Source organism: Hyaena hyaena, unplaced genomic scaffold (assembly GCF_003009895.1).
Source record: "Hyaena hyaena isolate Hyena2069 unplaced genomic scaffold, ASM300989v1 scaffold_18, whole genome shotgun sequence".
NCBI classification, from domain to species: Eukaryota; Metazoa; Chordata; class Mammalia; order Carnivora; family Hyaenidae; genus Hyaena; species Hyaena hyaena.
The window spans coordinates 6,571,360-6,586,192 of NW_024080649.1; the positions used below are offsets into that span (position 1 = coordinate 6,571,360).

At 40.6% G+C, this 14,833-nt stretch overlaps 1 protein-coding gene across 1 annotated transcript in view; it reads left to right on the plus strand.

Moving 5' to 3' along the window:
- Positions 1 to 14,833, plus strand: part of HYDIN (HYDIN axonemal central pair apparatus protein) — a 346,043-nt gene that overhangs the window by 79,870 nt on the left and 251,340 nt on the right. Inside the window, exon 8 of the mRNA XM_039223564.1 lies at positions 1,774 to 1,957. Within this exon, the coding sequence (XP_039079495.1) occupies positions 1,774 to 1,957 (184 nt within the window). The remainder of the gene's footprint in view (positions 1 to 1,773; positions 1,958 to 14,833) is intronic.

The window sequence follows — 14,833 nt, forward strand, 5'->3', positions numbered from 1 at the left end:
TCCTGGGAGGAGATAGAATTCAGTCATCAAAGTGAAGATGAAGTAACAAATAAGAGGAGTAATACGAGCACAGCTCAAGTGAGGGCAGTGAGCAGAGAGTTGGGGAAGTCTGCTTTTCTGACTTATCACGATGGATGTTAAGAGCTGGAAGGAAAGGGGATTCCTGGGTGGCTCAGTCAGTTAAGTGTTCGACTTCAGCTCAGGTCATGATCTCATGATTTGTGGGTTTGAGCCCCGCATCGGGCTCTGTGCTGACAGCTAGCTCAGAGCCTGGAGCCTGTTTCAGATTCTGTATCTCCCTCTGTCTCTGACCCTCTCCTGTTCATGCTGTCTCTCTCTCTCAGAAATAAATAAAAAACATTAAAAATAAAAAATTTTTAAAAAAGAGCTAGAAGGAGAGAGAAGAGGAGCTGTCTTTAGGTGTGGTTTGAGCATTTTATAAGTTTGACAGCTTGGTAATTGCCTATGGTTGACCCAGGGAGAAAACTTATTTATTGAGTACCTGCTTTGTCCTAGGAACTACACCAGGTCCTTAACCATGTTGAATCTTCAACATATTTATGATGAGGGAACTTCTATTATTTCTGTTTTTAAGGTGAAGGCACTTAGGCTTCGATAACCCCCAAAGTCACAGAGCTAGTAAATGGTAGTAGAATCAGTAACCAAGACTGGTCCTTGTTGGTCCCAGATTCTGTTTTCTAGGGGACTAACCGCTAAGAAGGAATCAGAGCTAAGCAGGAGCTCCTGGGTGGCTCAGGCCATGATCTCACAGTTTCATAAGTTCAAGCCCTGTGTTGGGCTCTGCACTGGCAGCACAGAGCCTGCTTGGGATTCCCTCTCTCCATCTCTCTCTCTGTCTCTCCCTCATTCATGCTGTTTCTGTCTCTGTCAAAATAAATAAATAAATAAACTTTTTAAAAATGCTAGGCAGGGGTGCCTGGGTGGCTCAGTCAGTTAAGTGTCCGACTTTGGCTCCAGTCATGATCTCACGGTTTGTGGGGTTAAGCCCCACGTTGGGTTCTGTGCTGATAGCTAGCTCAGAGCCTGGAGCCTACTTCAGATTCTGTGTCTCCCTCTCTCTCTGACCCTCCCCTGCTCATGCCCTTTCTCTCTCAGAAATAAATAAAACATTAAAAATTTTAAAAAAATAAAATAAAAATGCTAAGCTAGTTTAAAAAGAAACAAAATTGTTTTTCAAGTGTAAGAGGCAGGGTAGATGTTATTTAAAAAGCATTCTGGGAGGGGTGCCTGGGTGGTGCAGTTGGTTAAGCGTTAGACTCTTGATATAAACTCAGGTCGTGATCTCATAGTTCGTGAGTTCAAGCCCTGCATTGGGCTCTGTGCTGATTGTGCAGGGCCTGCTTGGGATTCTGTCTCTCCCTTTCTCTGCCTCTCCCCTGCTCGTGGTCTCTCTCTCTCAAAATAAATAAATAAACTTTAAGAAAAGTAGACTGGGAAACTTAATTACCTGCAAGAAAATAATATTTGTGTAAATATACATAAGGGCTCAGGAGTAAGTAAATGGGCATTGAGTGGAACAGGAAACCCGGGAGGGCTTATTGAAGGAAGTGACTAACCTATCGGCAAACTGATACTCTTGAGAGATTAAAGTCCAAAGTCACCCAGCTTGTATGTTACAGACTTAGGGCAAGGAGGGACCACCTCAGGGTGATGGGCAGACCACTTCCAGGAGGACAGACCGGAGGGGAGCCCTTTACAATGTTCTTCATGGGAGTATCAAAATGAATCTCACATTTTCTCTATTTTCTTTAGGGTCTGTGATGATCTGAGCAAAGAGGAAAAGAATGAGACTGATGAGTTTCTTGAAGAGTGCATTACTGATCCTTCACTCCGAGAACGTCTTTCCATTCTGTCCCGCACCTTTGAGAATCAGAGAAAGCTGGTTCAGGAAGACAGCATGCTCTTCTTGAATGATATTTTCACTATTGAGCCACTGGTAAGCACATAAATAAAATCTGACTGTACAGGAGACATAAATGGGGGCGCAGGGCTTATTTTGATTAAATTACTCACTCTGAAATTGGTAACAGTGAATTTTGAGACCATCAAGATTTCAATTGAAAGCCTCATATCATTATGAGACAATGAATAAAGGCTAATGGTAAGAATGCTTACAGGTCATATTTATAGGTCATACTTTCTGTTCACCGATCACTGTATTAAACATCTCATATGTGTTACTCAGTTTATCTCATTTGTGTATATATTATCTTATTACAACCTTATAAGATATAATCAGTTCTGCATTGTACAGATGAGGGAATTAAGACTTAGAAAAATTCAATGACTTGCTCAAAGCCAAATAGTGTTCATATCTAGAAATTTATCCCTGATCAGTGTGACTCTAGGTTTCTCAATTTTGGGGGCTAGATAATTCTTTGCCCTGTACATTGTAGGATGTTTAATAGCATCCCTGACCACCAGGTGCTGTTTTGACAGCCCAAACTATCTCTGGCCATTGTCAAATGTTTTCCTGATAGGCAAAATCATTTGGGTTGAGAACCGTATTGTCCTACTTCACTTAATAAATACTTAACTAACTGTATGTTCTGTACCAAGCACTGTGTGTATATAAAGCATGAATGAGCAAAACAGACATAATCCTCAATCTCACTGGTGAGGGCTGGCCAGACTTAGAATGGGGTTGGTCATTTTCCAAAGACTGAACTCTTTTTTTTTTGTTTGTTTGTTTGTTTATTGTCAAGTTGGTTTCCATATAACACCCAGTGCTCATTCCAACAATTGCCCTCCTTCATGCCCGTCACTTCTTTTCAACCCTCTTCCCCAACCCCCTCAACCCTCAGTTTGTTCTCAGTATTTAAGGGTTTCTTATGTTTTGCCTCCCTCCCTCTCCTTATCTATTTTTCCCCTTCCCCATCGTCCTGTGTTAAGTTTCTCCTGTTTCACATGTGAGTGAAAATATATGGTATCTGCCTTCTCTGCCTGACTTATTTCACTTAGCATAACACCCTTGAGTTCCATACACATTGGTACAAATGGCCAGATTTCATTCTTTCTCATTGCCATGTAGTATTCCATTGTACAGATAAACCACATCTTCTTGATCTCTTCATCTGTTGATGGACATTTAGGCTCTTTCCATGATTTGGCTGTTGTTGAAAGTGCTGCTATGAACATTAGGGTCCATGTGTCCCTGTTCATCAGCACTCCTGTATCCCTTGGGTAAATTCCTAGCAGTGCTATCGCGGGGCCATAGGGGAGTTCTACTGTCAATTTTTTGAGGAACCTCCACACTGTTTTCCAGAGGGGCTGCGCCAGTTTACACTCCCACCAACAGTGTAGGAGGGTGCCCGTTTCTTCACATCCTCACCAGCATCTATAGTCCCCTGATTTGTTCATTTTAGCCACTCTGACTGGCCTGAAGTGGTATCTTAGTGTGGTTTTGATTTGTGTTCCTTGATTATGAGTGACATTGAGCAATGTTTCATGTGTCTGTTGGCTATCTGGATATGTCCTCTTTGGAGAAGTTCCACAGACTGAACTCTTAACCACATTCTCTACTGCTTCAAAATGAAAGTAGCTGGAATCTTCTATATTCACTATGTGCTAGGCTCTGTGCATGACCTTACACTTGGCAAGCATAAAGTGATGTGAGGGTAAAGATAGTAATAGATGTAGAGAAAGCCCAAACCTAATCGGAGCTGCTGGGTTGTTACTACTCCACCCAGTTGGAGAGAAGACATGGGCACATGTACACATTAGAATACAAGATTACTTATGGGAAATGCCACAGACTTCTAGAGACCTATTTTCCCTGTAACTGTGCTTCCAAACTGTTACTAAAGGATAGGAGATAGAAAAGGGATTCCATAGCTAAATAAGTTTCAGAAATAGGGCTTTCAATACTGTTTTAAAGGTTTCTTTGATGTAAGATTTCTAAGTCTTTAATATAATTTGCATTATCATAACTTTCTGAGAGAGAGTTCTCCTTGGAGACAGGCTTTGGGACTGTTGTTTTGCAGGACCTGCTACATAAATCTCTGGTGAAGACAGTCAGTATACTAGTTCAGCCGTTGAGGCCAAATTAGAGAAGGTTTCTTGGGAGCAGAGCCTTGAACTGGGTCTTACAGGACAGGACGTTTGAAAAACAAAATGGGGGATGTGTATGGCATGGATAATTCAAGACTCCATGAATGAATTAGTTTGCTTGAAATGAAGGGTTCATGTGGGATAATAAGGTTGAAGATATAGCTTGAAGCTAAATCTTCTCTCACCTCAGAAGTCTGTCCAGGGCTCAACTGAGCAAAGGGATCTTCAGATATGATCTGGTAGACAAGCAAGAGGGTGCAACAAGATGAACATATAGTCTTAGGAACAGGACTGTTCCCTATGATAATAGGTCAAGCCTGAAGCTATAAAAGAGATCAAGAAGGCACTGTAAGTCCAAGCAAGCATGGGCTGAGCTGGGCAGAGGCAGGGAAGAGCAATCAGTCATGGTAATCTTAGACATACCAGTAAGGTCCAGAGGATACACAGTCCAAGTTTCTTCCTAGCTTATACTGCTCTCCTGTTTGTCATAGCTTTTGGGGAGTGAATGGCTCTGGGATGGCAAACATTGGCGGTCAGGAGGAAGTGGGAGGCCCACAAGTGAGTTTGTACATTTTCAATTCAGAAAATAGAAGGAGTAGGGTTACCTCAGATTTCCTTCTCTTCACATGCTCTTCCATAATCTGAAACTTCTTAGGGAGATTGTGGAGATACATGTGTGTTAAAGTATGGCATTTAATTATTGCTTTTGAACTTTAAATAGGAATTGAATTGGGAATTATTATCACAAGCATCTTTTCACCATTGGGAAAAAAATTTTCTTAAATAATGATATACAGAAATGGTACCTTTTAAATAAATGAGACTAGTTTTGTTTATATCAAGTGAAAAAATACTGGAAGCAGAAAGGGAATAATATTCACTTAGAATATAAGTGGTATTTATGGCATCTGTAATCATTTTGTTCTTTTTGTACACTATTCACTTTTCTTCTCATTATAGCATTCATTAGCTGGTTCTTGACAATTTTTGCAAAATGAAAATGAAGATATGAAACTTTCCCAGTGTCTTTCTAAAGTTATTCTGGTCAAAACAGCAGAATTCATTGTCAGTAATAGTGAATTATTTATTGATGTTAAATCTCCTTTTTCCCCCTCCTTCAAGATCCCGATAGCTTTATAGAAATGCAGTTCTTGTGAATGTAATATAACCTTACCTTGTAAATTAATTTAAGGGTATTTGATAGGGAAATGTTTACCATTTCATTAGCTTCTTGACCCAAGTGAAAGCTATGCATATAGCTCAAAGTCTCTGCTATTGAGACTTTGGTTGGTTTTCTGATGCAAATAGATAAATGCTACAGTAATTTTGGATGAGAGAGTTGGGAAAGGATTTATTGAAGAGATGATACCTGAACTGAATTTTGGAGGAAGGGTAAGATTTAAGTAAGTGGAAAAGAAGAAGGAGAATATTTCCAGTTGGAGGAATTATGAGAATAAAGAAAGTATTAAATAACAATGAATGAACCAGTTTTGCTGAAGAAGGCAGTCATGGAAGGATGGGAAGGATTGTAGAGGAAGTCTGGGTTGCTTGGCCAACCTGTCTAACTGTAGCCTACAGGCTATTGCTTCCCACAGTGTGTTTCTGCCATTAGTGGATCTGAGGGGTGGTAATGTGTGTTCCTTGCAAAAAGGAAGTTCTGTGGTCAAATATGCTCAAGAAATACTAGTTCAAGATAAAATGATTCTCCAAGGAGTAGAGTACAAGTGGTATTTTCCCATGAACACAGACCCCTTCTCCCACACAGCATGCTGAGCATATCTGAGATTCATTGTGGGGTTTGGAGCAGGAGTGTGATGTGCACAAAATGGTTTAGAAATGTTATCTTGGTAGCCACATGTGGATCAAATTGGAGGGGGGTTGGAGGAGGGTGTAGGTCAGACAGGGGAAATGTGCTCGTGCAGGAAGTACCAGGGAGACTGAACATCTCTCAGACAAGTTCAGGGTGATGTATGAAGATCATGTTGACCTGGATGGTTGGCCTGGTGATGGTTGCAAAGCAAAGGAAATGGCAGATGTGAGAGATGTTCAAAAGACATTAAAGTGCTTTTGATTGGTTGTTGAGGGTGGAATATGGTGAGGAATCATGTGTCTCCTTGGATCTGAAGTAGAGTGGCTGGAACAACTATGATGTCCTTGATGGAAATTAGCAGGTCAGGAGTGTTGGGTTTAATGCCTGGCTTTGCCAATAACAGTTGCGACCTTAAATGAGCCATTTGATATCTCTGGGCTTTGTTTGCCTTGTACACAAAATAAGAATGTTGAGGTAGGACACTTAGATCTTTTTTTTTTTTTTTTTGACTCATAAGTTTTGATTCTCCAGTTTGGAGCAAACTCTGAGCTCCTTAAGGTCAAAGAGTGCCTTATCCTTATCCATGCCCCAGACCTTCCACAGTGCCAGTAGATGGATGGAGGGAGGGAGGAAGGGAGGGAGGGATGGAAATCAGTGGGTGATGATGAGTTTGGCTCTGAATATGGTGAATTTGAGATGACAATAGATATCCAAGATATTTTGGAAATGCAGTACTAAATTTGTAAAAGTTGAATCAGAAGTAGAAGCAAGATTTGTGAGTACTATATAGAGATCTTCATTGAAGGCATGTAAAGAAGATGGAAATTCGAAGAGCAGAGAAAACTAGGAAAATTGCACAGGGTCCAGGACAATCCCCAGATGCTCACCTTTGGGCACCTTTTCTCTCTCTAAAAAGAGAAGAGTAGCTGTAAATTTACAGAACGGTGTCTAAGAGGAAAACCAGCCAGCTGAGAGCTCATCACCATATCTTACATGTCTTTCTACCCTTTTCTGGTGGGTTCATCACCATTGTCTCCTGAAGTTCTCGTCTGTATCTTGCTTGTGTATTAGATCAGCTATGCCAAATGGCCACTGTTTAATTTCTGACAGTTGAGCTATGCATCAGTGATTAGTTTTTTATTAGGGAGAGATTCCTTTTAATTACTTTTTTGATATGAGCTTAATTCACTGTAGAATCAGGGAGGATTAAAACTAAGCAGTTCACCAACTGATCTAACAATCAATCTTTTTTTTTTTTTTAAATGTTTTATTTATTTTTAGGAGAGAGAGAGAGAGAGACAGCGTGAGCATGGGAGGGTCAGAGAGAGAGGGAGTCACAGACTGAAACAGGCTCCAGGCTCTGAACTGGCAGTCAGCACAGAGCCCGATGCGGGGCTCGAACCCACGAACCGTGAGATCATGACCCAAGCGAAAGTCGGACGCTTAACCGACTAAGCCACCCAGGCGCCCCTGATCTAACAATCAATCTAATGGATACCCTGTCCAGAAAATAAAAATAAAAGGTGATGCAGTAGCTTAGAGGCCACCTTGCTTTCCGACAGGCTCTTCAGCCTCTGTGTCCACTGAGGAAGAACACTGTCTTCAAATGAGATAAACTTAAAAAAAAGAAAAACACCTATTTCCTTAGGGTCTTACAAGAAATAAATGATATGCTATTTTCCCAGACCTACATCTAAATATCTTGGTTCCTCAAATGCATCATCTAAAACCAAGCCCTTATTGTGTTCTGTGCATATTGAATATTTTATGGGAACTCAGTTCCTATTCTAGAGGCTCTTTTAGATTAAAGCAAGTAGATTTAAGATCCAGATCAGTCACTGTCCTTAAAATGCCCCGAGGTGGTGATGAGTTTGAATTTAATGAAATTCTGTTAACTTGATCATGTGGGAAGTGCTTTAACTCAATGCTGACCCAAACTCTAGAACTGCAAATTCTTACTCTTTTCTACCACCTGTTAACCACTTAGCCATTGGTTAGTTCCTATGTCTTGACTCACTTTCTTCTCAATACATTCAATGTATAACATTGCCATAGAATCTGTTGTTCTGACCTTTATTTATGCTGGAGTATCTTGGGTACTGATGTCAGTATGCAGAGATGGGAGTTTGTCTTTGGAGAAACCCCAAAGGTGTCCACTGGTAGAGAAGTGGGGTTAGATAAGGGTCCCAAGTAACTACAGGGAGAAATCAATTCCGGACAGATATAGGACAGAGGTCTGGGTGGATTTTTTTCTTCTTAGCTTTACTTGGTAATTTATTGATATTCTCGTGGTAGCCATGATTTTTGTTCTAGTCATCAATGTATGTGGTACATTACTACTATTTATATCAAGTTCTTCATGTCAATTTTTTTGATAATGTCTTGGAGTATTGGCCTAAAAATTTCCATATATGCCTTCCCCAGAGAAGGTACTGAGTTTGGTAGAATACTGATTATTTCTCAAGCTATCTGTTTCTGCATCATTTTTCCCCCTTTGGAAAAAAAATGCAAAATTGAGTCTATTATGCATGCTTTGTGCCTTCCAGAAAAGCAAGTGGAATTGACTGCTTTCAGAAATATAATATTCTATTTTACTAGATGGACTCTGGCTGTACAGAATTTTGACAGTCTCATTATGTTATATCCTCTACTTAGGTCTCTCGGGTACCTGAGTGAGAGAGATTCAAAGATGAAAACCACCTTCTGAGAACTGTGAGGCAGAAGAATATCACAGGGCAAAAAGAGAATTAAGCTTTAAATTTCCATGGGTTTCTGGGAGTCCTCTGAGAAATAACAGCACAGATGTGTTGGCCTTATCTCTGGACTTTGGTACCACTGGCCCAGGTCACACTTTTAAAAGATGCAGCAATTTTCTGAATGTTGAACACCTGATATTTTCTCAAAAAGGGAAGCCTGAGAATTTAAAGCTATTTGCCCAAACTGGTCTTCACTGATTGCCTCACATCGGTGAGCAGGGAAAACATTTCTCCTTCTGTTAGCAAATGTCTTTTCAATCAAAGAAAACTTCATCCAGGGGCACCTGGGTGGCCCAAGTCAGTTAAAGGTCTCACTTCAGCTCAGGTCATGATCTCATTGTTCTATGAGTTTGAGCCCCACATCAGGCTCTCTGCTGTCAGAGCCTTCTTTGGATCCTCTCATTCCCTCTCTCTCCCCCTCCCCAACTTGTACTCTCACTGTCTCTCAAAAATAAACAAACATTAAAACAATTAAAAATTTAAAAAAACTTCATCCAATATCCCAAGGGAAGCTTTAGCTTAATTTAACTAAGCCTCAAAAACAGAGGGAAACTTGATAATTTCTTTATTATCATGTAAGTAATAGTAAACCATGCTTTGTCGTCACCTAAGCCTACAGAAAACAGGTGGTTCAGCAATTCAGACGGAAAGTACAGCTCAAATTTAGTTTGCCTTATTTTTCCCAAATCGGCATAGCATGTAGGCTCAGCAGAACCAGATTGGGTGGAAGCCCAGATGGCTACCAAAGAGGAAAGATCTAGCTTTATGCTGCAAACCCCTTCCATTTCTTGTACCATTAGTCATGAGTCACATTGTAAACATGTGGGAGCTGACTCCTCGGAAATGGACACCAGAAAGGAGAAAGGAGGACAGGAATTTGCTGAGAGCAAAGTGTCCTTGACAAGTCACAGCTCTTCTGTCAGTACGGTTTTCCATCCTTAAGTCTCCTTTTATTATTGTTCATCCTTCTCAGATCTTTGCGCTCAGGCAAACCTTTTCCAGTTGTGCTGGTACATCCACTGTTGTATTGGAGAGCCATTGTAGGTGGAGGGAGGCCTGGAGGAGTCTTAGAAACAGCAAAGTTCCTCATGGCTCATTAAATAAGTTAACACCCTTCTTTGCTGAAAGAGACAAGAATCTGTTCTTTCTAGAGAAGGGCATGAAAATCGTACACAACTACCTCATTTCCTGTAAAACCCCAGTGGAATTTTCACTGCATATGGGTTGGAGAATCTCATTGAAGATTGAACACATCTTTAGTGAAGCTTTCTCTGACAAATGGCCAGATCTTAGATTTCTCTCTTAAAAGTTTTTTCTGGTCATTTTGAGAATGAAAACTTTATGGAAAGCACAGCATAGGGGCACCTGGGTGGCTCAGTTGGTTAGCCTCCGACTTCGGCCCAGGTCATGATCTCATGGTTTGTGGGTTTGAGCCCTGTGTCAGCCTCTGTGCTGACAGCTAGCTCAGAGCTTGGAGCCTATCATTGGATTCTGTGTCTCCCTTTCTCTCTGACCCTCCCCTGCTCACACTGTCTCTATCTCTCTCTCAAAAATAAATAAAACATTAAAAAAGAAAAAAAAGGAAAGCACAGCATCTTGCCCCAGCATTACAATGGAGTAGCAGTGTCTCCTTGCCTGTCATATGCCAACTCAATCTTTTCTCTCAATGATAATTAAGACAGTTTACATTCAATATATTAGCTTCCAGGTTTTTTTTCTTGTTTCTCTTTTTTTTTTTTTAAATGTTTTATTTATTTCTAGGAGAGAGAGAGAGAGAGAGAGAGAGAGCGTGAGCAGGGGAGGGTCAGAGAGAGAGGGAGAGTCACAGACTCCGAAACAGGCTCCAGGCTCTGAGCTGGCAGTCAGCACAGAGCCCGACGCGGGGCTCGAACCCACGAACCGCGAGATCATGACCTAAGCGAAAGTCGGACGCTTAACCGACTAAGCCACCCAGGCGCCCCTCTTGTTTCTCTTTGAGACAACTTGTATTTGCTGCTAGTGATGATAAAGAGAAGCATGATTTCTCTTATTGATATGGAAGATTCTAGAAGAGCAACTGTAGGTGGTGAAACAGAGTATAGCTTCTTATCACTGCTTCTGTTTTTAATTGATTGATAGAAACCTTTTATTTCCCAAGAGAAGTTAAAAATTTTTTCCTTAAATATGATACAGCTGAAAATATTTACTTATAATAGTTGGCAATTTTTCCATTTTGCTGGAACATAATAGAATTCATCATGTTATACAGATGTTCTTGAAGTCATTATTCACTGTACTTGTTCTAAGCCAACAGCACCCTGACGCAACTAGGATATAAAGATATACCATTGCATTATAAAGATATACCAATGCATTTCTCAAGAGCTGCCATATAACTAATGTTGACTGTGTCATCCAAAAAAAAAAAACAAAAAACAAAAAACAAAAAACTCCTGTGAGTCACCTTCCAAGGTAACTGAACATATGAGCATACAGGGCCTCCTACTATGTTTAGCAGATGGGAGCACCAGGTCATGCTGGCCTCATCTCAGCCTGATTTTATCAGATGTAGCGTTTTTTAGATTTCTTCTACTGACATTTTTTTTTTTTTACGATGTGAGAAAGGTGAGACCTAACCATTAGTTATAATTGTGGGGGTGGGGGGATGTCAGGAAATTAAAGAAATTAAAGAAAAATGTATTTTAAAATTCCATCTCTACTTTTGGTGTGGTCTTGGGTGAGACACTTTTGTTTGCCTTGGTTGTCTTCTCTTTAAAATGAGGATAATACTACTTCACAGGATTGTAAAGTTTGAGGTAGATAATGTATATCAGCACTTAACACAGTGCTGGGAACATGAGCTCTTGGTTCATGGTTGTCAATATACGATTTAGTTAGATTCAATTCAGTCTCATCAGATTAGGGAGTATGATTGGAAAGTATAAAATTTGAGTAGCAAACATTTGGATCACTCTTCTAAATTTAAGTTGAGGATTAAAATGCAACTATCTTATATGACAAATGTAGGCATTGAGGCATATTGTAAACTACAGATAAACCAAGTGAATTAAACATATATATTAACTCTATTCTTGCAGTTGGATTCTAATTTTGCAAAATTTTTAATCTTTCATTGGAAGGGAGGGAGGGAGGGAGGGAGGAAGGAAGGAAGGAAGGAAGGAAGGAAGGTAGGAAGGAAGGAAGGAAGGAAGGAAGGGATGGGTGATAGGTGGGAAGGAAGGTGATTTTTATTTTTAAAAAATTGTTAAGTTTATTTATTTTGTGGGGGAGGGGGAGAGAAAGAGAGGGAGAGAGAATCCCAAGCAGACTTCACCCTACCAGCTTGGGATTAAGCAGGCTCCACACTCAATGTGGAGCCCAACAGGGGGCTCAGTCTCATGACTGTGAGATCATGACCTGAGCTAAAATCAAGAGTCAGACGCTTAACTGACAGAGCCACCCAGGTACCCCTAGGAGAGGGATTTAGAATAGGATTTGTCCTTGAATTTTCTCCCAGGGCTCAGTGAAAGCTGTAAATGACTAGCAGATGTTGCAGGCACAGTAAAACTGCTATAGCCCAGGATAAGAAGGCACTGACCCCATGGTCCCATTTGCTCAGACTGAACCCTGTGGACTCAGATTCCCTCACACTCATCTTTCCTCAGCATGCGGAATGGCTTCTCAGCCTCCAGGAACCTCCATATCAGAGGATTCTCTTAAGGATCACATCAAAACACCCAAGCTCCCTCCTCAGGGGAGATTCTGGTCACCTCTGGAGTAGGTCTTCCTGCTGTTTTCTAATCCACTAGTTCTGCTAATCAGACTTCGGTGGTGATGAAGTGTTCAATAATGCTTCTAGGATAGAACTTAAGTATGCTGCTGTCTTGTATGCACATGAACCCTGGATTCTCTTGCTGGGTTAATGATTTGAATGTGGTCTGGCTTACCCCAAACACTAAGAGGTTTGAATTTTCTCACATATACTGAGCTTATCTGATTTCCATTATATCCTTCTTGCAACCACATCTTACTGTCCTGTTAAGACTTTTCTAGCATAGGTTTTCTTAGGCTCCAAGATAGCTCCTTTGGTCAGTCAGTTTGGAACAGGTTAGTCATGTCCTTTCTGCACCCCCAAACAGAACAGCATCTATACCTACCAGGAGAATACGTGTGTCTACTGGTTAGGAGGAAGTCTGTGTCTTCATTTCCAAGATGGAACTGAACACCGATGTGAATGGATGAGCCACCTCTTGTGCCTGACCTCTTTGTCCATTCTAGCCATGAATGTTCCTAACATTCCATATCATCATAGCCCCAAGTCATAATGGGCCAGCATTTGCCATTTATCAGAAGGGAACAAATACTGGCTTCAAGGTTTGGAAAAGTGAAATGCCTCAATAAGTGAAAGCACTTAGGGTTTCCCTATCCCCACATGATTCTAAAGATCCCTTTCAGTTCTAAATTTATATGACTTTTGTCCAATTGAGAAAATGGTCAAAATAGGTTGCAAAGATAAATAGCCATCTGCTAATAACTGCATAGTCAGGGATGTGGCTGATTGAATAAATATATTGAGGACTATGAGCCACCTGTGTGTTAGGTGCTGGAAATAAAACAGTCCTTATGTCATGAGGCCTTCATTCTATGAGCTAATCTAGGATGTGAGAAATCCCAGGACCCACACGACACTCACAGCCCTCACCGCAGCTTCTGCGTCCTTCATCATTGTGAAGTCAGGCAGATGCTACCTGGGAAGTGCACTGATCAGCCTGTTACCTTCATGAACAAACCCAAGTTGGCTCAAGCTTTCTATTTCCACCCTCTTGTTTCATGTCTGCTTTTGAAACCATTTTGTTCTCTGCTTGATTCTTTACTCCAGTACTGTGTGCATTTCCAGCCAGACTGGAATGAATAGAATATGCATTGGCGATTGTCTGAAACAGAGCCTAAGTTGCTTTTCTTAGTTTTCTCTTTAGCTAGTGGGATCATTTGTAACTTTTCTGTTTTGATTCTCATTTATGCTCTACCTGGGCCTATTTACAAAAGCATAGAAAAATACACACTCCCCCCCTCTAATTTTTGAAAAATACTTTCATCTTATTCTTTCCAGGTGGCATAAAAATAACATCAATAATATTAAACAGTTATTTATTGAGCTTTTACTATGTACCAAGCATGGGGCAAAGCATTTGATCTGCATGACCTTGTCAGACCTTGGATGGGAAACCCTTTGAAGCAGGTGCTACTAGCATCTCCTTTTACAGCCCTGAGAATTTAATGAAGATGCCTCAGGTTATGTGGTTAATAACAAAAGTCTTTCAATGAATACCTCAAGGAGATTCTCATATGTGGCATGTTATATTATAATTTCAAAATCTGGCTTATTATTACTTTTGAGTGGTTTGCATTAAAATAAGAAATATCACACTGAATTAGAACCAGTGTTTGATCTGGACATTGTCTTTTATTGGACCATTGCTATGTTTTTACAAATTAAGAGTATGTCCTTGTGCTGTCACCTCAAAAGTTAGGAATGTGATCCCTCCCTTAAGTAAGTTAGCCCATCTGGACCATATGTATATATATATGTGTGTGTGTGTGTGTATGTGTGTGTGTGTGTATATATATACACATATATATATGTATATATAGTCCAGCACCTATCACATATGTCATAAAATATTTGTAAGCATACTTATCATCCCTGTAAGATGTGAGTTCCATGTAGTCTCAGACCTCAGCTTTCTTCATTTCTGAAGCCCAGTGTTGGGCATTTGTTGGAATAGAGCAAGTCTCCATTGAATATACAAATACTGAAAATATTCTAAACATCCTATTTTCCTTTAGTAATTATATATTCATGAAGTCACTGAAATTACCTTTGAAGCTCATTTCCAACTGGTACTGCCTCTTTTTTTTTTTTTTTACAAATAGTTTATTGTCAAATTAGTTTCCACATAACACTCAGTGCTCATCCCCACAAGTGCCCTCCTCCATGCCCATCCCCCCCTCCCCCCCACATCCATCAGTCCTCAGTTTTTGTCAGCATTCAAGAGTCTCTCATGGTTTGCCTCTCTCCCTTTCCCCCACCATTTCCGCCCTTCTTCCCCCCCTTGTTCCTCCGTCAAGTTCCTCCTAATCCTCCTATACGTGCAAACATGATATTTGTCCTTCACTGCCTGACTTATTTCGCTCAGCATAACGCCCTCAAGGTCCA